General features: G+C 35.8%; 1 protein-coding gene across 1 annotated transcript in view; it reads left to right on the top strand.

Moving 5' to 3' along the window:
• Positions 1 to 22,820, top strand: part of Mlh1 (DNA mismatch repair ATPase Mlh1) — a 49,226-nt gene that overhangs the window by 3,282 nt on the left and 23,124 nt on the right. The window contains exons 2-4 of the mRNA XM_081739816.1: positions 5,450 to 5,713; positions 19,473 to 19,769; positions 21,746 to 21,879. Of these exons, the coding sequence (XP_081595942.1) occupies positions 5,450 to 5,713; positions 19,473 to 19,769; positions 21,746 to 21,879 (695 nt within the window). The remainder of the gene's footprint in view (positions 1 to 5,449; positions 5,714 to 19,472; positions 19,770 to 21,745; positions 21,880 to 22,820) is intronic.

Raw genomic sequence — 22,820 nt, 5'->3', positions numbered from 1 at the left:
TAGTTGCAAAAGACTTCGCCAAGAATAGTATTTAAATTGTAAAAATTTTTGAAATGTGTATATATACCGAAACAAGCAAAAAAAAAAAAAAAAAAAAAAAAAAAAGTCCTCTGGAACTTTGGTCAGTGAGGATAGTTTCGGCGATACAAGATGCCGAAGGCATGGGAAAAATGAACTTCAGAGGGCTGTAATTCAAAAACAACGCAACGTAGAGAGTGTGGTTTAGAGTATGACACTCGATGTCATACTGCTCGATTGAAAAATGTATGCTTTAAACCTCCGCAAGATGTGTGTGAGGGATTCTCCAAAGGAACGTAGAGATTACTTGCCAGGTTGTAGGAGATCCCTACGTTCCTTTGGGGAATCACTCACACACATCTTGCGGAGGTTTGAAACATACATTTTTCAATCGAGCAGGCATGACTTCGAGTGTCATGTTCTAAACCTCACTCTCTACGTATCATTGTTTTAGAATTACAGCCCTCTGAAGTTCATTTTTCCATGCTTTCGGCACATTATATCGCCGAAACTATCCTCACTGACCGAAGTTCCAGAGGACTTTTTTGCTTGTTTCGGTGTCAGAAATCAGCTCCCGAAGTTTGTTCAAATAGTTTCTTACCACCCTGTATATATAAGTTCGTAATAACTAGTTAAAACTATTATTAACAGTTAAACTATAACTCTTAAGCAATACAATTTGCAATTTGTACTTCGCATTTTACATTGATACACTACCATGTATCAATAAACAAAAGCCAGTTATTACATCTCTCAAATTCGCGTAAAGTTCCGTAGTAGCAATAGCAGTAGTACTAGTAGATTGTGTAATGACAGGTTTAGTTGAGTGCTGTTACCAGGTTTTAAATCCTTTAAGAGGGTATGCCGTAAAAATAAACACACTGCTGAACAAGACTGCACTTATTTAATATAAAAACACATTTACACGTGACGTTTCGATCTTCTAGCCAAGATCCTCATCAGACGTACACACTATGATGAGTTGAGTGTGTACGTCTGATGAGGATCTTGGCTAGAAGATCGAAACGTCACGTGTAAATGTGTTTTTATATTAAATAAGTGCAGTCTTGTTCAGCAGTGTGTTTATTTTTCTGATTTTATTCGCAAGACGTTGACTATGATTGTGTGTCAGGGTATGCCGTCTACGGAACTTTACCCTCAAATTTTTACCAGTTGACGTTTACATTTTGTAGATTACAAATGCATTCCTCAAAGTCCGTAATACTATATATACAATTATCTGTTAACATATTACTAATGTGTTTGGCAAACTGCTTGTTACGTACATGTAAAGGTAACAAATTGAAGTTTCATTCCATCAGGGGCGGATCCAGGACGGACTTCTGGAGGGGGGGGGGCGGTGGGTTGTAATACTGGTACTTAGAGCTACTTTTAAGAGCGTCAAACTCGGGATGGGTCTTATTTATATACTAAATAAAAAAAGTTTCCTCTTCTGGGGGGAACGTCCCCCACTGGATCCGCCCCTGTATTCCATTATATTGAAGTTTTGCTGCGTCTTGCATAATCTGACTAACGGCGTTTCTAAATTCTCTTTGTACCTTGTATTATAATAATGTAAGTTAGATCGCAAATTAAAAATAATCTGGTTTCCCTTAATATACATTAAACTACAATAAATATGTATTGAGGGAATTGTCATGATTCGGTATTCTTTGAAAATGTCCTTACAGGACTTAGTGCCAGGTACATCTTTAATACAACGTAATGCCTTTTTTTGCCATTTGAATACGTCTTTTGTACCTGCAGAGTTTCCCCATAGTAAATTATCATACAATAAATGTGAGTGAAAGAGAGCATAATATACTGAAATCATCGCTTCCTTACTTACAGACTTTAATTTCCGCAATACATATAGAACATAAGCGATTTTTTTTTTTTTTTTTTCAGTTCTTGAGTGTGTACTGCACAGTTTAATTTGGTATCTGATTATATGTGTAACAACTTCACATAATTCTGGTTATTCACGATGCCTGGTGGTTTATTTAGGTAAAAGAAATGAGTTTCTGTTTTTATCGTGTTTAATGCCAAGTTATTTGTTTGGAACCATAGAGAAGAAGCCTTAACCATTTTTTTATTTTTAATATTTACAGTGAGTATGCTATGGTCATTTGAAGCGTAAGGGGAAGAAACAGGAATGTCCGTGTGTGTGCTTTAACGGGTGCTTTACATGCCATGCATGCGTACATATAGAAATGTCCATGTAAAAAGGGCAAAATATTTGACTAAACCTATTCATTTTGTACCAGGTTTTCAATATTAAAACTCTGTCTTCTCGAAAATGTAGTTTTGTGACATTCCTTCTTTTTTCCCATTACCCTTCATTTGTAATAAAAGTAGTGTCATCAGAATGGATTGTTGTTTTGTACGGTAGACTATTTGGTAAGTCATTCATGTATACCAAGAGTAAAAATGGGCCTAGTACTGAGCCCTGAAGAATACCAGTTAAAACTTCTAATTCATCAGATGTCTTATTGTTATATTTCACTATCTGCCCTCTGTTAGTGAGGAAAGTCTTAAGAAGAGATAGTTCAGTGTCGTTTATTCCGTAGCATTTTTATTTATTTATTTATTTATTTTTTTTTTCAAAGTAAGATATCGTATACAACTGTGTCAAAAGCTTTACTTAAATCAATCAGAGTAGCATACGAACCGGATTCAAAACAATTTAGCATAGCCCCGATATGAAACCAAAATTGACTACGTTAATAATTGAATTTTGTTCATAAAAGGGGTAATTTCTTTATTATTTTAGAAAACACTGGAACAAGGGATATAGAGCGGTACTTAATACTACGCTCATGGAACTGGGTTCATATGAGTGTAGTGGTGAGATTATTTATATTTGACACGCATACATACAATCGTCAATCCATTGCTGGATTAAGGTCTTTTCAATACTTTTAACAACCATCTACAATATCTTGGATAATTCGTTTTCAAGGTACTCGCAGTACTATGTAATTTGGTCACACCTCCTGTAGTCGTATCCAGTAAAAAAAGTTTTTTATATATACAGAACCCGTGTTAAAAAATTAGAATAACACCACTGAATTTGGAACAATCTACAGCTTAACGTGCAGTCAAAACTATAAATAGTCATTTTCCGATTGAATTTCCAGTTAAAGCTTCTAAAGCGTTCCTACTTCCATTCTGGCCATGTGACCTGCCACCTGAGCCTTCTAGACTTGATGACCTTAACAATGTTTGATAAACGGTATAAATTATGAAGTTTCCGTCATTCCCGTTCGTCTTGGGTTCGAATATTCGTCTCAGGATCTTGTTCTTAAATACTTTCAGTCTGCGTTCTTCCCTCAGAGTAAGCAACCATACAGAATAGGCATTATTATCGTTTAATATATTTTAAGCTTCAAATTATTCGACAGAATTCGCGATAACAAAAGATTTGAACTGAATACTAACAAGAATTACCTGCTTTTAGTTGACATTTAATTTCTTCGTGAATATGGTTTTGGTTTGTTAATATTGATTGTAGATATTTGAAAGTATGATTTGTTATTTTAACGCATCAATAATTTGCAGTATTACGATTTGACAAACTTCCATGTATTTAGCTTTCTCAGCATTTCGAGGCTTCTGTGAATATTTCTGAACAAATGCCTTTTTTACAGGATAAGGTTATTAGCCTAATGCCAATCAGACGTCTGCTTATTCAGTATATTCACAACTAGCCTCTGTATTTACAGACCTACTCGATCCACAATCTGAGGGCACACTATGCCGTGGTGACAAGAACGCACATTGACGGTTTTAGTACAAATAATTTATTCAGTTTACTTGTAGTTAACTATTGCTAAGAGCTTTGATTAAATAAATATTTTAGCACATTCGATGGAAGTTATTACTTAAACGTTATTCAGATTTATTTTTAATCGGATATATCGTTAGTTTGGGTCACTCTTCTGAATCGTATTATGCAGGGAACTAAACTCCGATGATCCGTCCGAATTGATTTAAAATATATGTCAAAAATTATGTCGGAGTTCTAACTGAAATAATAAATAATAATCAGTCTTCGACTTGAGTTTAATATTACAAATCACAATTTGTTGGAACTGAAAAGACGCCAGCATTTTACAATGGTAAATTTTCAATTGAAAATTTTGTTTTATTTTGCAGGGAAGTGATCCTATTAAAGCTAGAGCACAGTTCCTCTCGTGAGCTCATAATATTTTAGGAAATATACAAATACAAAAATAACGCAGAATAAAAAGTATTTTTATCTTGATTTAATATAAGATATGTCTTTGCTGGTTTGTTCATAAAAAGAGGAGGGAGGGAAAAGCAGTTCTGGTGATATAGGCACTTATCTTCGGTTAAAGTTTAATGGGTAAATCATGATTGTGTTGGAACCCGTAAAAGTTAACAATTGCAAATCGTTATTTCTGTTTAGACTTAAATGGCTACAATAAGATTGGGGCATAGGTACAGTCCGCAGCAAACACTTGCAATATGAGCATGTAAGTTTATTGTGAAACGAAGAAATCTTTTGCTGCAATGTGCACGGGAGAGGACGCCGAGGTTTCTCCTGGCGTGATTAGTGCCACTTAGACGTTATGTTGATTCCCTGCGCTGTTAGACTTAGTTTCACAATAAACTTATATGCTCATGTTGCATGTTTTTTGCTGCCGACTGTACCACTTCTTGACAGCTCAAAGTCTGATAGCTCATATATAAAAGAACATTATTATGAAAGGCATGTTAATACTTCAAAGATATTTGTCGATATTTCCTGAGTGAATATACAAAGGTTGGAATTTATGGTTTTTAAAAAGAAATATTAATAACATCGTTTCAAGGAAACTTTTTTTTTTTTTTTTTTTTTTTTTTTTTTGACGACAGGAAAATACTGATCAAAATATGTAAATCTACTAGGGGCATTTTTTCTTCTAAAATGACACAAATGATGATAATAAGAGATCATTGAAAGATAACGTTGGTAAGCCGTTTTAACATTTGGGATATTTCAGTGAATGCAAAATGTTGTTTTATTTATATGCATCCTATTACGTCATTAAATAATTTCAGAATTTGTTTCCTGTAAATGACCAAAGTTATAGTCCATTTATTTTGAAACTGTTTTCTAAGAGAAAGAGAAACAACTTTCACAAACTATACATCCAAGCAAGAGAACTTTCTGCACAAAGCAGTTTAGTATCATTTCTCGAATATCTCAAATGTAATTTCTCAGCTTTCAAATTGCACGTAATTTGTATTGAGTTTGTCCTTATTAGCCGCAACGCCTTATATAAGCCTGCTTACTATCACTGACTGGGGATTGTCCGATATATATATATATAGCTCATTGTAGAATTTGTTGTGATCTTGAAATTACGTCACAGGTTAGTAAATCAAAATATAATATTTAAAATCATTTTATTTTCGTTTTCAGTTTAGATGCAAAATCGACTAATATTCAAATAGTTGTAAAGGAAGGTGGATTGAAATTCATGCAGATACAAGACAATGGAATTGGAATAAGGAAAGAGGATTTGGAAATCGTATGCGAACGGTTCACAACAAGCAAGCTCCAGAAATTTGAGGATCTTTATACAATCGCAACGTATGGTTTTAGAGGCGAAGCATTAGCAAGCATTAGTCACGTGGCACACCTTACAATTACAACGAAAACTGCTGGTGGAAAATGTGCTTTTAAGTGAGTATGAAGTTTTTTTTTTATTTTAATTTTATTTTATTTATTTATTATTTTTTTTTTTTTATTGTGCTTGGTATTCGTTGTAACTTCCAAATTATTCTATACAGCAGTATGAGAATTCATATAGAAAGGCTGTGTCTGTTTGTCGACATATATAATAGGAAAAACGCTAAGAAAGAGCAAGAGACTATCTCTTGATATGGGTTAAGCGTCCCAAGAATAGGGATGGGCAAAACCGTTTTTTATAAAAACCGAAAACCGGTTTCTATAAAAACAGAAACCCGAACACCGACATTTCGGTTTTCTCCAAAACCGGTTCGTTTTTTCACCGAAACTGGTTTCGGTGAAAATTTTTCGAAAACACACAAAACTATTTCTGTGGAGATAGATTCGGTTTCCGAAGAGCAACGAAACACCATTCTGGTCAGAAATAGAACAAATTTTGGAAGAAACCGAAACCGGATCAGGTGAAAAACGAAACCGGTTTTAAAGAAAACCGAAACCGGTTTCAGTGAAAAACCGGTTTTGTGCCCACCACTACCCAAGAATAGGCTCCACCTCCTCCCTTAAAAAGCCTTAACCCCCTTCTTCTCCATACATTTCCAGTGGCTCCGCTTCACGTAGTCGCTAACACGCTCGCCTTCGGTGCGAGCGGTCTCGGGTTCGATTCCCGGTTGGGACACTCGGTCGAAAAAGTGTAAAATGCGGTTTTCCTCATTCACACCAGGCAAATGCCGGGCGGTACCTCACTTATAGATCCTAGGCTGCTTCCTTCCTTCCCTTTCCCCAGATAGTGTGCTCGCCCAGGGACGTCATCCTTCATACGTGACGGGGTAAATGGCCATAGACGCCGAAAGCCCAGAAATCTAAATCCTAAAAGCCACACATTTCCGATTTAAAGGTTATTCACCATTAATAATAATAATAATAAAACAATAGGTACCTAGAAGCAGTTTTTGATATCATTTAAGTACGGTAACTCAAAGAATAGGTTCGTTGACCCTTATGCCCCTACTAAGACAGAAAGTGTCAGAAATTAGAATTAGGGATTAGATTTCTATTCTTTCGTCGTCTATGGTCCCGTCACGTATTAGAAATGACGTCGCTCGGTGATCACACTGTCCGGAGAATTAGAGAGGAAGAAAGAAATAGGAAAGAAAGGAAGTGGCCTGGACTATTATTTTAGGTACCATCCCAGCATTTACCTGAGGTAATGAGGAAAACCTCACTCAAGACGGCTGTCCTGAAAAAGCTTTTACTTTCAATTGTAAAGCCAAAACGGTAGTAAGACTTCTTTATTCTGTCATATGGATTCGGCATCTAAAAACAGCTTTCATCTCCGACCGTATTCTTCTATTGCAAGCTGAGGTTATATCTACAACATTCAGTTTCAGTAGTTTGAAAGTTTACTGTGATTTTACAATGTGAAATGTATCTCACTTGTTTAACGATAATGATTCTTATCTCTGTATTCTAATTGACGCTGAAGAATTATGTTCCGCTAACTAAAATTCTGCAATCATTCGTAAGATGTTATCAGGAAAGAGAGGGATATTTTATAAGAAAGAGAGACTAGTTGTTTTTATTGGTTATTCTTTTTTAAAAAAGTTAATGTAGAAACAATTCATTATTGTGGTTAGTAATGAAGATAGGTAATTGTTGGTAATAAGTAGATGAGAAGGTGGTTTTTTATTTATTTATTTATTTATTTATTTATTTATTTATTTAGAATTTAAGTAATATAAAATTTCTATTCTTTCGTTTAAGTCAATACTTAGCACTCATGTCTTTAGTGCTTACGGTTCGGGTTGATCCAGCATCGCGAGACGATTGGGGAGCTCTTTCAATTAAGATGTAGCAAATTCCATCCTATAAAGCGAGAATCAACAGCGATGGGAACTGGTGTGGTTGACTACACGTCACCCATTTGGGAGACTACCTCGCTTTGTAAAATAATATCAGGAAGTTTTTTAAGTTTAAAATATTCCAAACTTATGCACGTACGAAGGCTAGAAATAAATAATATATATAAAAAAACGATGAAGAAATATTCCGAGAAGAAATTCATGCGTATTCAGAACACTCTGGGGTTCTCATTACAAGATTAGGACAAAAAGAATGTTTTTTTTGATGGTTTTCAGCCTTCATTTGAACGCCATGTGTTCATGGCCACCAAGGGATCAGATGTCACGAAATCGCAATGGAGCAATGAGTAGTGATTCGATTTCACGGTTTACTCAGGAAAACGGCTACGGAGACATTCGAGTCTATGAAGAAGGCTTACGGCAACAATTGTTTTAAGTCGTGCACCGTTGTTTCAGTGGTTTAAACGTTTTATAAAAGGGCGGATGTCGCTCGAGAACGATGACAGAATAGGATTCCCACCACAAGTTTGACAGACGGAAACATTGAGAAAATTCGTGATCTTCTGAAACCGACCGTCATCTCTCACGCAGAGCTTTCGTGGAAGAGTTGAGCATCTCTTAAGTCAAGTATTCGACATTGACTGAAATTTTTTGATGAAGAGGAAAGTGTACTGGAGTTCTAGCGCAGTTTCTAGCGATAAAATCAGTGCCAGTTCTCAACCACTTTCCCGTGGTCCCGTGTAGCATAGCCGCTAACGCTCTAGCCTTTGGTGCGAGCGGTCCCGGATTCGATTCCCATGGGGACACTCGGTTAAAAAAAGTGTAAAAGCATTTTCAAGCCAACCATACTGAATGAAGTTGTCCTCATTCATACTAGGGAAATGCCGCAAAGGTATCTAACATAATGATCCCCAGGCCGCTTCCTTCCTTCCCCATTCCTTTTTTCCTTTCCAATTCCCCGGGTAATGTCGTCCCTCATACGTGATAGGCTAACATGGTCATATATGCCGAAAGCCCAGAAATCATCTTAATCCTAATCAGCTACCCTCCATATTCACCCGTTGTGGCGCCTAGTGACTTTTTTTATTCCCCAAAATCAAACTTCACATGAAGGGTGAACACTACGACGATGTAACCGGGATTCAAGCCACAGTAACACATGAATTAAATAATATGCCAAATAAATTCCTTTTTTTTTTTTTTTTTTTTTTTTTTTCACTTTTGTATGGTTGTATGAAGGTTTTGTGCGTTGTACACAAGTGGAGGAGACTGTGTAGAAGAACTGAAGCGTTAAGAACTTTTAAGTTTTCACTAATCTAGTCTTTGAACTTTTGGATAGATGGTGTACATACGCAAATATTCATAAACAAATATGTAATAAAAATTGAAAAAGAAAGAAAAAATAATAGAATTTAAAATAACTGGACCCATTTCAAATTGACGTAGTTTCAATAGTAATCATAAATCATTGTACAAAACTTAAATTGAGCTCCTAATTGCTTATTTGAACAAGTATGAGAAGTATTGAAAATTATTCTACATCTCTTGTTACAATAACGAGGCTGTCTTCCAGAGACTAACAAGGAGGGTGTCCGAAGTGTGAATCTCAGATTTTAAAAATGTTTGTGAAGATCGTTAGGGGGGCTCATGGAATAAAGATCGGCACAACAAATTTCGGCGGAACCTCATATTTGGGTGGGGCAGTGCCCCATTTGCGATTTTCGGCTTTCGTAGTAAAAATCGGCCTTTTGATTTGGAAATTGACTTATTGTTGTCGTCAATCGTTATCATTCGTTTTCATTTGCGTAAAGATACTTCAAGTGTGGGTCGAGGATCCCTGTGTGTGTGGGGTGGTCCCCAGTGGCGGATCTAGAAGGCAAAAACTAGGGGATCGACCCCAGGCTATGATACTATATCATGAGTTTACTATAAACTTTCAAGAATATATAAATATTAGCTTCAATTATTTTGTGACTTAAAAAAACTGGGAGCTACCCCCTCCGGCCCCGGGCTAGATCCGCCACTGGGGTCCCCCTCACAAGTGTGATACATATTCCCCCTTCATTTTGAAGAGGTGAATTCAAATATGTCAATAAAAGTTTTTTGAGGAGCACATGCGCGGCACAGGTCTCTACCTAGTTTCTGGATGCCGAATCACAAGTTGAAAGATAACTGAATGGTTTGAAATAGAACTGAAGGGCTGGAGTTTGGCAGAATTCGTGCTTACGTTATGTATTGTGTTTTAGAGAAATGAAACTGCTCGAAAAAGTGTTCCGCGCAAAGACTTTCGGAGTACCAACTACATTTCAGGAGTGTTATATCTTCGCACTCATCGCATATGATGGTGTCTTTTAAGGAAATTGAGAAACTCACTGGATTAACAAATTCTGGCGGCCTCGCATCTACATATCCGGATTTATACCAGCTAAATTTGAATACATCATGGTACCTTGGCGATGATAGTTGTTCATAAACTAGCGATTGCAATTTTATAATGTTGTTACGTTGTGAAGTTGTATATCAGTTTGGTGTAAAATTACGAAATCTTTTATTTTCGGTACAAAATTCTTCCATATTCTAAAGCCCCAAATATCCAGTGGTTGTACAGCCCAAGTTGCTCCCGGTTTAATCTGTACATAAAGTTTTTTCGTCCGGAATGTGTTGCTGCTTCTCTTTCTCGTTAAAGGATGACTATGAATCTACGAACAAGACACTTTTGTCTCCTATGCTAGGAACCAAAACGTCACGGATTCACTCCTCCAAACGCAGCTTACCCATCTTTCCAGAGTTTGATGCAGAAACCTTAACATTTGGGGGCTGGAATAAAGTTTTCTTGACCTGTGCTCCAAATTTTCGTGTCGGTTCTGGGAATACAATCTATAATGGCCCAACTAATTTTCCACTGGCAGACATAAAGGGTATTATTGTATAGCTATGAGATAAGGCATTTTTGGATTGTGCACAAGATTCTACTTTTTTTCCCACCTTGTATGCCTAACATACGATTATAGTGCAGTTCCATTGCAAAAACACTTTGATCGGAATTATAAGTATTGTCTATATCGAATTCCGGTAACGTATCCCTGACTTCTAGCTGGAAAGATATGGCCGAAATTTCTATTTGTTGTGAAGTGTCAACGTTTGCTCGTGACACGAATTTTGTTATTCTCGCTACACAATATTATGTTTCCGTTTAAAACGGGTGCAGGAACTTTTGGAACCCTTAAAGTTAATTTCTTTCGCTTTTTCAAATGCCATTTCCGAACATCCATGTCATGTACAGGCATGAAATCTCCTTTGGCTTCAAAACATACAGTAAGCACTGATTCTGCCAAACCTCTATTTCAAGCCCTTCAGTTCTCTTTCAACTTGCGATTCAGCATCCCAGAAACTAGGTAGAGACCTGTGCCGCACATGTGCTCCACAAAGAACTTTTAATGATATATTTGAATTCCGCTTGTCAAAATGAAGGGGGAACATATATGACACTTGTGAGGCGGACCCCCCCCACACACATAAGGATCCCTGACCCACATCCCATAGGGGGATTGAAGTATCTTTATGCAAATGAATACGAATTATAACGATTGTCGACAACAATAAGTCAATTTTCAAATCAAAAGGCCGATTTTTACTACGAAAGCCGAAAATCGCAAATGGGGCACTGCGCCACCCAAATATGGGGTTCCGCCGAAATTTGTTGTGCTGATCTTTATTCTATGAGCCCCCCCTAACGATCTGCACAAACATTTCTGAAATCTGAGATTTACACTTCGGACACCCTCCTTGTAAGCCCAAAAAAAAAATGAGACGAGATTCTTGCGAATTCTATTATGTCTGACTCATTTCCTCTGCAATTTTTGCAGATAAGAGTTGGAAAGTCTTCAGGTAGTCTTTGAGCTGTTCGGACGTGTTTTCGCATCGCTCCGGAGTGCATTCACGTGTAACGGTATGGGTGTTGACATTGTAACTTGGAGAGGCCGGATAGGAACTTTTGTGGCCAAAGTGAAAATCAAGTGTAGCAAACTGTACGGGAATTCTGATTTTAGTGTTTCGGTCCTGAGAATGTTTTCTCTAGGGCTAATTATTGGAATGCTGTTAGTTATAGGTGGGATTGAGATGAATCCTGGACCCAAATCAATAGATGATCTGTACAAAAAACTTGAGGAAATGGATCAAAAAATCGGTAGTATTTTCAAAACGACTAGTGACCTAAGTTCGCAACTTGAAGTGGTAATGACAGAATTAAGTGCAGTGAAAAAGGAAAACGAGAAACTGAAATCACAATTGGCTTTTAATTGTGAACTTTTGGACAAACTTGAGAACCAATCGCGCCGAAACAATCTTATATTTCGGAATATTGGTACATGTAACCGAACTGAGTCATGGGAAGAATCAGAAGAACGTGTAAAGGAATTTGTGGCCAAACAATTAAAAGTTGATTTGGATAGCTTAGCAGTGGAAAGGGCTCATCGTCTTGGACGTGGACCCAACAGTCCTATCATTGTGAAATTCTCGTCGTACAAGAAAAAAAGTGAGGTGCTTAAAAATGCCTATCGAGCAAAAGGAACTCCTGTAATTATTACAGAAGATTTCTCAGCATCGGTCAGGCAAACGAGAAGACATCTCCTACGTTATTTGAAGGATGCTCGCTCGCAAGGGGACCGTGCAAGACTTCAGTTCAATAAACTGTGTATAAATGGGAAATCATACACACTAGAAGAGCTTCAAACACGCAGTGATGAAATAACAGAACATGAGTTGAACCAAAATGCGACAAGAGAGGTTACAACATTGAGTGTGGACAATCAAAGTGCTTCCCCCAAAGGCTTGTCTATGTGGAAGGAACCGCCACCCGCTGAGAAGAGACAACAGAAGAAACCAACCCGCGCGACCTTGAGCCAACCAGCCAGATATAGGGATTGACAGAGGAAGGAAAGTGAAGAAAATGAATTGGCTGTGGGTAAGTCTTCTTTCTCTCAAAACAGTGAAGTGTACAATCAAGTGGTATGTGAAAACAGTGGTGACACTAGAACAAGGACTGCTTTACGAGTCTATTATCAAAATGCAAATAGTTTGCGTGGTAAAGCCAACATTTTTTTCTGCAATGTTCTGTCGCATGATTATGACATTATTACAATAACAGAGACATGGATAAATGAAAAGCATTATGATGCGGAACTATTTGATAATAGATATACTGTGGCGCGTCAGGATCGCAATGTTGATAAACTAGGCAAATCTAGGGGGGGTGGAGTTCTTGTGGCAGCTTTGCAGAAATACAATCTCAGTATAATAGACAGCTTTATGATGATGAATTTGATTGTGTTATTGTCAAAATCACGACTGGGGGTAAAACAATTTTTATATGTGTAGTTTATTTTCAACCAAATTCAAGTATAGATGTGTATAATATTTTTTTTGAACGTATTGAAAGTAAGTGCCCCAAGGCTGTTCTGTTCTCCTGGTTGGTGATTTTAACATAAGAGAAATAGAAAACAATGAATTTAATCTGGAAAATAGTACCGTAAAATGTCAAAATTTACATAATTTCATGGTTTTTTATGATATGAAATCTTTTAACCACATACAAAACAATAATAACCGAACTCTAGATCTAGTTTTATCTACACTAGAATCTGTTGAAATTATCAGGGAATTTCTCCCATTAGTGCCAGAAGATCAACATCATCCCGCTATAGTAATAAATGTGCATCATGAAAGTCGTTCAAAAGTAGGTCATAATTCTAACATTTTTGGCTACAATTTTAGAAAAGCGAATTTTATGAAATTGTATACTAGTTTAATGTGTGTCGATTGGGAATGCCTAAGGGAATACAATAATGTTAATGACCTAGTGAGTAGGCTATATGATATTATCTATGAAATATTCGATACTTGCGCCCCTCGCAGGAAAAACTCTGCCTCGAAATTTCCGTGCTGGTTCACTAAAGACATAATTAATAAATTGAAGGCTAAGGCAAGTTATCGTAGGAAATTTCAACTAAAAACTAGCAATAGTACCTCCTATTACATGGAATTTGCTCGTTTGAGAAAAGAAGTTAAAAATGACATCAAATTAGCCTATGACACATTCTTACATAATACTGAAAATATTATTACTAAGAATTCAAGTGAATTGTGGAATTTTATTAAAAATAGGAAAAGACATCTACCGTCCAAATTATTAAAGTTTCAGGGTCATAATCTGTGTAGTAACGAGGAAATAGCCAATACTTTTGCGAAGTATTTTAGATCAGTCTATGTTTCCTCTTCAGAAACGATAATTGATCCCAACATAGATCTGGGAGATAACATATATGGTAGCATAGGAGCACTAAATATTTGCCAGATAGATTTGAATGAAATAGAAATGGCTATTAAGAACCTTAAGTCCAAAACGGCAGTTGGTTCTGACGGACTTCCCTCCTACATTGTGAAGGGTTGCGCTGATATATTTAAATATCCCCTATTAATTGCATTCAATTTATCACTAAGAACAAGCACTTTTCCAGACAAATGGAAAACAGCTTTAATTTGTCCAATTCCGAAGTCCAACAATAGTCAAGATATTACCAACTTTCGACCCATAGCAATATTACCTGCTTTTGCCAAAGTATTTGAGCATATCTTGTATCGACGAATCCTTAATCACGTCAAACCGGTTATCTCAATTAAACAACATGGCTTTATTTCACAAAGATCCACAATAACAAATCTTGCAATTATTACAGATTTTATAGCGAATTCATTAGATGTAGGCAGCCAAGTAGATGTGATTTATATTGACTTTGAAAAAGCTTTTGATAAAGTTAATCATAACATATTACTAGAAAAATTAAAGCTTTTCCACTTTTCTCCGTCCCTGATTAAATTCTTCTCATCATACCTATCTAATCGTAAACAATCCGTTCTTTTTAATGCATACAAATCTAATGAATATATTGCATCCTCAGGGGTCCCTCAGGGTTCAAATTTAGGACCATTATTATTTCTCTTGTTTATTAATGATTTACCTGACTGTATTCCAGACCATGAAAAATTACTATATGCCGATGATCTAAAAATATATGCTAAAATCAATTCTGCGGACGACAACATAAAGCTGCAGCAAGGTCTAGATCATATTGGTAACTGCTGCTCTTCGAATCAACTTGGGGTCAATGAAAGCAAGTGCAAAGTATTATCATTCACTAGGAGCAAATCACCTCGTCACTTTAATTATGAAATTAATAATATAGTAAATAGGCATGAATCAGTTAAAGATCTGGGTGTTACGTTTGATTCTAAGTTAACGTTTGACAATCATATTGTAAATATAACAAGCGAAGCATTCAAGCTATTAGGATTCATAATTAGAACGGGAAAAGAATTTAAGAACTGTTCAACATTACAGAAGTTGTACAATGCATATGTTCGCTCAAAGTTAGAGTATGCCTCTACTATTTGGAATCCGACTCACATAAAACATCGCAAGCAATTAGAAAGAATACAAACAAAATTTTTTAAATTTCTAACATATAAAGAAACTCACATTTATCCTACATTTGACAGCTGTAAAACCATACTTGCTAACTTTAATCTTCCTACACTAGAACAAAGGCGACATATGATGGACTTATTATTCATTCAAAAAGTAACGCAAAATATTTTGGATTGTCCTGATTTAGTTTCTTTATTGAATTTTCATGTCCCCACATTAAAAGTACGTAGAAACACCGGTCTTTATTACTGCAGAAAATCAAGAACTAATATAATGATGAAATCACCAATCTGGAGGACAACAGCATTGTATAATAGAATGTGTACAAATAACAATGAATTTGATATATGTGATATGTCGCCTAAGAAATTTCGGAATGCCATTATCATGAGTTATCAAGAGTTGTGAACTCAAGTTATGTTATCAAGAGTTACGAACATGTAATTGCGTAATTTACAACACTGTAATTGGGCTATAGCCTGTTGTGTTGACAATAAATAAATTAAAAATTAAAAATTAAAATTAAATAGAAATTGTATTACTCTCGTCTACATATCGTAATTTTGCAAACCTATACGAAGTATGAACAAAACGTAGCTACCGTACAGGAAATTACTGTAATTTTGAAGTCGCAAATTTGATACTTGATTTATATTTTAAATCTAAAATGATTTAAAAGAGAGACATGAAAGTAACATCATAACTACAAATAAGCTTCGATGACTATCTATTTGTGTTACGTGTATTGTCAGTAGTTTCACTGCCAACGTCAGTGTCCTGACGACGTGATTTATGTGGTATCCTTTCTTGGATCCAAAATCAATGAGTAAATTATCAAGAATCGCCAAAATCAGCAAGCTACTACATGAAGAATATTTTGAAACTTTCGTCTGATTTCTGGTAGAATGTGACTCACCTTTTGTATAGGAAGTAGACAAGAAAACCGTTTTTTTTTTTTTTTTTTTTTTTTTTTCATGAATTCGAACCCGTGTTAAAATTAACATTAGTACGTGATACCGTTACGTTATCCACTAGGCAAAGAGCACATGGCTATTAGCATCCTCCGTTTGTTTCTGTTATTGTTCTGTTGACAGTGTACTTTCCACAGGCTAGAACATGGTGGATTCATGTAGGATGCCGGTTTTTTACTTTTGTATTCTTCTTTGCAATATTTTATGATTGTTTTCTGTATGCCACTTGAATATTTACTTAGTGACAGTATAGTCACCTTCAAAATTAGATGTTCACAAAAAAATGGTGCTGTTTCAAAAGTTAATACAAATTTATTTTCATTTTACATGGATTCAACTTACATTGTTAGCAGCGGCAGCTGCCCACATTTCTGATGCGTTCGCATTACAGGGTTCCTACTGGTCAGGGAAGTCAGGGAAGACTCAGGGAAAATGGTGCTGGTCAGGGAAATTCAGGGAAAAAGACTGGAAATCAAGAAAAGTCAGGGAAATTTTATAGAATATATTTTTTCTAACATTGATTGTACAACAATTTCAGATTAGCTAACCATTAACGATCACAGTACGGATCATTGCTCAGATTTTTATGGGTGATAAGTGAATTGTACGTATGAGCAATTGATTATTATTTATCTCTAAAAGAATAAATGGTCTCATATATAAATATTCACCGTTATTTATTCCTTATTTATATGTCAGCGTCATCCGACACCTGTCATGAAAGTCAGAAAATTTCCTGCTAAAAGCCAGGGAGAAGACTGAGAAATTGATTTCTCTAGATCAGTAGGAACCCTGCATTAGTAAGCTTTTTCTGCTTACTGCGAAAAGCCGGGAACAATTTCCAAGGTGGTGTTGCAGCAGAAGAAAGATTTTATTCACGATTCAGTGAAAACCGGCCACATAGAAATACCAAACAAATGGTATCGACAGTTTGTAGAAACTGGATGCCTGTGTGCAAACGAAAGTCCTGGTCAGTCTCAAGTGTCTGTTGAGAACGTGGAAATACTGCGTGAAGCGTGAAAACGACAATGTGAAAAGTGTTGCATTTAAAAAAAAAAAAAAAAAAGTCTTAAATCGTACAAGTTGCGGTAGCGTACGACTAACAAGGAAATTCTATTGAAAATGGAAGAAGACTGTTTCATAAAAATATTAATATTTTCCGATGAGGCACATTTCACATCAGTAAACAGGATCTAACACTTTTCAGAGGAGCCAAACACCAAATTTAGTGATAGAACATTTTTTATTGTACCATACAAAACTGACGCTGTACTGCAATTACAGATTTCAGCACCTTAAAACGACGCATACAAAAAGCTTTCTACTGCTGCGACGCCCTCTTGGAAACTGACCCCGCAGCAAGTATGAACAGTTTCCTAAAACGAAGGCATCAGAAACCTGAATAATTCCCGCCGTTGGCGATGTATACTGAACCCATGTAAGCTGAAAATACGTTTTTTTTATTATCAGTTGAGATCGTGCCATTCTTTTGTGAATACCCTGTATATACGCATTTTAGCTGGTGATTGTACAATTATTCTCAATATTTCTCATACTTGTTTACAAAGGCAATTAGCTTAATTTATATTTTGTTCAATAACTTATGATTACTCTTGAGATAACGTCAATTTGATACGCGTTCAGTTCTTTTAAATATATATTTTTTTAATTATTTTACGTTTCATTAAAAAAATGAGTTTACTTATGTTCTCAGGAACTTTAATTATTTCTATTTCAATGTATTTTAAAATACTTCCTAAGAATTTAAAATTTTTAACTGTGTTAATTTAAACTTCAACTTATTTATAGAAAATGTTAAAAATTGATTTCGATAAACTTCAACATAGTCCAACTTCTTATACACATTGGATACAAGCAATAAAACAAACTTTACCCACTATATTCTCTGTATATAGGTGTTCTGTTTAATGTCACTGCTAGGAATCCCCAGCCTTGATTACGAAGATAGGAAGAGAGGCTTATAAACAAATATTTAAGAGATCTTACAAGGAACCCTAGGTATCTATCAGAGCCCGATTTTTATGAAACTATGTATATAAATAGAGTACCTCGGGAAACACGCACAGCCAAAATTGTAGCTCCAGAGTCCAAGACGTTGGAACACTAGGGCTCGAGAAAGATCAAATGTGGAACGTCAGTACATTAAGGACATGGTGAGAAAATGTAAACTCGTCATTGTAACCACACGAAATGAGCATACATGGATACGAGATGGTAGATATGATCTGTTAAAAGTGATGAAAAGAATATCCGCCATCTTGAAAGAGGCCATGTTGAAACTGGTGCGATTGGTATGAATGAGAAGAGGGTCATGCGATGCATCAATTTGAACATAAATATACAAAAAAAAAAAAAAAAAAAAAAAAAAAACGGTGAAGTTTGTTGTGGAATTACATTATTTCTGGTTTAGGTACAAGATGAGCAAAGTGTATCTCATGACACTCGAGCAGATGCAGGTTATGGTGCGCTATGAGTGCGATCAGTGCAACTAGAAAAACAGGCGAAATATAATTTTAGCACTACATGATTTGTGTCAGAGTCAACATATAATTGATGTGCTGATACAACGGGTTCTTCTTAATAATGCCATGGTTAGCATTAATTTGTAACTGTTTATTATATTTCCATTAATTCGAACAGAAATCAGAACGCCTATCAGTTCATTCATAGCGCTCCATACTCTCCATCTGTTCGAGTGTCATGAGATACCTTTGCTCATTTTGTACATAAACCACTCTACCAGAAGCACAGAAATAATGTAATCCCACAACAGACTTCACCAACGGGTTTTTGCGTCTATTTACGTTCAAATTGATGCATCGCATGACCCTCTTCTCATTTACAGCAATCGCACCAGTTTCAACATGCCCTCTTTCAAGATGGCAGATATTATTTTCATCACTTTTAACAGATCATATCTACCATCTCGTATCCATGTATGCTCATTTCGTGTGGTTACAATGACGAGTTTTAAAGAAAAACTTACATTTTCTCACCATGTCCTTAATGTACTGAAGTTCCGCATTTGATCTTTCTCCAGCCCTGGTGTCCCAACGTCTTGGACTCTGCAGCTACAATTTTGGCTGTGCGTGTTTCCCGAGGTACTCTATTTATATACGAAGTTTCATGAAAATCAGACTCTGATAGATACCTAGGGTTCCTTGTTAGTATAAAGTAATGTAACATACATATATAGAAGATACGGCCTTTTGTCAATAGTATCTGAACAAATTGATGAACTGGTATAATTTTTTCCGGGACCATACAGAGAATTACGTGCACTTTATTTGGAAGGAAAAAGACTGGATTAAAATTGGTTGACTTGTTCCGAAATAACTAACGATAGAACATGATTGCTAGGGATTGTACACGTCTTTGGTAAGTTATAAACTAACATGTAAGTATATTTTTCTCCACAGAGCATCCTATTGTGATGGTAAACTGAAAGGACCTCCTAAACCGTGCGCTGGTAACCAAGGAACTCAAATATGTGTAGAAGATCTCTTCTACAATATATCGACAAGACGAAAAGCACTGAAAAGTCCAGCGGAAGAATACGGAAGGATATTGGAAGTAGTAAGTCGCTATGCTGTGCACAATTGGAAAGTGGGCTTCACTTTGAAAAAACAAGGGGAAAATGTATCAGATGTACGAACTCCTCCCAATTCAACGTGCGTTGATAATATTCGTACCATTTATGGAAATTCCATATCAAGGTTAGTTTTTAATCTATTCTTTTATTGTTTTTCTTTATTACCTGTTTATTGGCTGAATTGATTGATTTATTGGACTTACAATGCTCTTCTCAGAATCCTGGCTATATGTTGCCCGGATTAGTAGATTAACGTTGAATTCAAACACCACAAATCCTCACTAGAAAAAAAAAGTAACTACAGAAAATATAACAAATGTATTGTTAAGCTCTAATTGTCTATGGATATCATACATAAGGGGACACGGTGGCCCAGTGGTAGAGTGTTTACCTTTAATGCGTGGGGTCCCTGGTTCGATCCCGGGCTAAGTAAGTTTGTGGTGGGTAACATCATGCTTATGGCTTTTCTCGGGGCACTCTCGTTTCCTCCTCTTTTCTCATTCCACCAATGCTTCCATCATCATTCACTTGCTTCAATCATTGTCTCCCTTAGCCTAACAGGCATAATCGTGGGACGTTAAACTCAAATATTTCATTTCATTTTTATTTCATCATTAGACATAAACAGAAGAAAATGAGAAAAATGTAATAGAAATAGATACAGAGTGGACCATTTAATTGGAAACTCTCTTGTAACTTTTAAAGTAATAGAAAAAAATGAAAATTTTCTAACATGAAATATTGACAGGGGGACGTGTGTGACATACTACATTTCATAACTACATGCGAAACGAAAACTTCCAATACCACTTTTTATGTTCAGTGTTAAAGAAATTAAGGACGCGACAATATCACAAACGTCGAAACACATCAAATTTTAGAGGCCTGTGCAACAGTAATATCGCAAGTGAGACTGACCTGTTTAATGCAGATCGAAGGTACTTTAGCATCGAATTTTATTACCATGATGCAATGAATTTCTAACAAGTAAGAACAAAGTAATATTACATTGAAAATTTTACTATTAGATTGAAAGGTTTTATTTCGAAAAAGTCCTGAGTTAAGTATCACATCGAATCACATAGTAGTTGTCAATAAATGTAAAAATCAAAATGCCATTTACAGCAATTTGATACATCAACCCTTTCCGGAAATATGAAGAACATGGGAAGAACATCGCTATTGCGTAAAAAGACACAGTTGCGGAAAACAGAGAAGTGAGTAAGAGAATGACAGCAAGCTTAAACTGTAGCACGTCAATGCGTCATGCTTTATGTACTTTGTGATATCATGCGAATATTAAAAAAAAAAAAAAAATGCACTACATGTCCTAATTAGCAATAAACAATGATCGTGCATCAAACATATTTATTCGTTTCTGCAGCACACAATTAATTTGTGACCATTCCTGCACGTGGTGTAATCTGGCAGCTTAATGTGACTACTGTTACTAATCTTCTGTATATAAGTTATCAATTGCTTTGAAAATTTTCTAGAGAATTATAAACCTCCCTTCACATATCTGTATTATTAAAATAACACTAACTTAAGCTTTTGAGACAATTGAACGAAGTTGCATCAGTTGAGGAACCGTTAAGTGGACCACGACAGTAGTCTTGATTTTACACGTTAAAGTACTTTTGCAGATAAATAATTTTCCAATATATAACATGTAATTTAAGCGTGAAACGGTGTAGTGTTTTCTCTTAAATTTCTCTGTACAGCGATAAGTTGCACAAGAACCTGGGATTTTCTTCCTCAAAAGAAGCACAAAACCATACAAGCGCGCTTTTGCCATACATCGGTGTGGTTGAGAGATCAAAGCGTTTGCAGCGCCAGTTGTACCTCTAGTGGTTAGTTTAATAATTGTATATTAATTTCGTTTTTAGAATAAATTCCAGGATTTTCATTTAGGTTTATAAAGACTTTACTAGCATAGCAAATCCAGCCGGGAAGAGCCATGGTGCAATTAATATATTAAATAGCTTAATACATGCATTATTGTAATAGCTATATTTACGATCGATAACTGCAAACCTCTTCTATAGTGCTATTAATGCTTGAAGTGTTACAGTGTATCCTGTTTTTTTCTCTTTCCAGAGAACTTCTTGAATTACAGTTGGAAGATAAAGTATTAAAGTTCAAAGTTGACGGATATATATCGAATGTAAATTATTCAACGAAAAAATGTATATTTTTGTTATTTATCAACCATCGTTTAGTAGATTCAACTGGTAAGTAGTTTTAAGTAAAGGTGCAACATTTTAATGTAATCTTAGATAGAAATTTTGTCCCGGAGGTCTTATATAGGTGCAAGCACAAACTTAATAAATTGGAGTTTCTGTTATCCATCCTGTATCAATTATAATCAGAGATTTTATTATTATTATTATTTGAATACGAGAGGCGTTTAATAAAGTCCGTAACTTTGAAAATAAAATTGTGTTACTATTGAAAATCAGTTCCTTTTCCAACGTAGTCTCCTTTTAGCTCGATACACTTTATCCAATGTTTATATATATGTGTATATATATATATATATATATATATATATATATATATATATATATATATATATATTAACAAGATTTGTTAAATGCTGTAAAATAGGCGGTTGTGTCATTAGACCCAACTCTTCCATCAATCTAGGCCTCTGAAGAGAAAAAGAGTCGGACGGGGGAAAATCTGGAGAATATGATGGGTGAGATCTTAGTGTAATTCGACAGTTTTGTCCATGTCAGTTGCAGAGGTGTGGACCTAGGCACTGTCCTGGTGAAGAATTGTTTCATCACTAAGTGGGGACGCTATTTCATCAGTTCTCTTTAAAGATGGGCTAAAAAGAATGCATATTACGGATCTGCAATAGACCACCCGTTTCCTGGTAATCGATGAAGACGACTTCATGGAAATCTCAAAAAATCGTTGCCATAACTTTACCAGCCGATGTGAGAGTTTTCGCCTTTTTTGGAGCACGTTCTCCTTCTGAAATCATTCCTTTGACTGTTCTTTACTTTCTGTTTGGTAGTCATGCACTAAAGTATCATCACCAATGACTAACGCCTCAAAAACTCATTTGGGTTGCACTTTCACATGTCCAAACAATGTCTCAAATATATTCTTGCGATTCTGCTTTTGGCTAACACTGAGCAACTGTGGCACCCATCTTATGCATACC

The sequence above is a fragment of the Thermobia domestica genome, chromosome 15 (genome assembly GCF_964235325.1).
Source record: "Thermobia domestica chromosome 15, izTheDome1.hap1.1, whole genome shotgun sequence".
NCBI classification, from domain to species: Eukaryota; Metazoa; Arthropoda; class Insecta; order Zygentoma; family Lepismatidae; genus Thermobia; species Thermobia domestica.
Note: the sequence above shows the minus strand (reverse complement) of the source record. Positions and strands in the feature narration are given on the sequence as shown.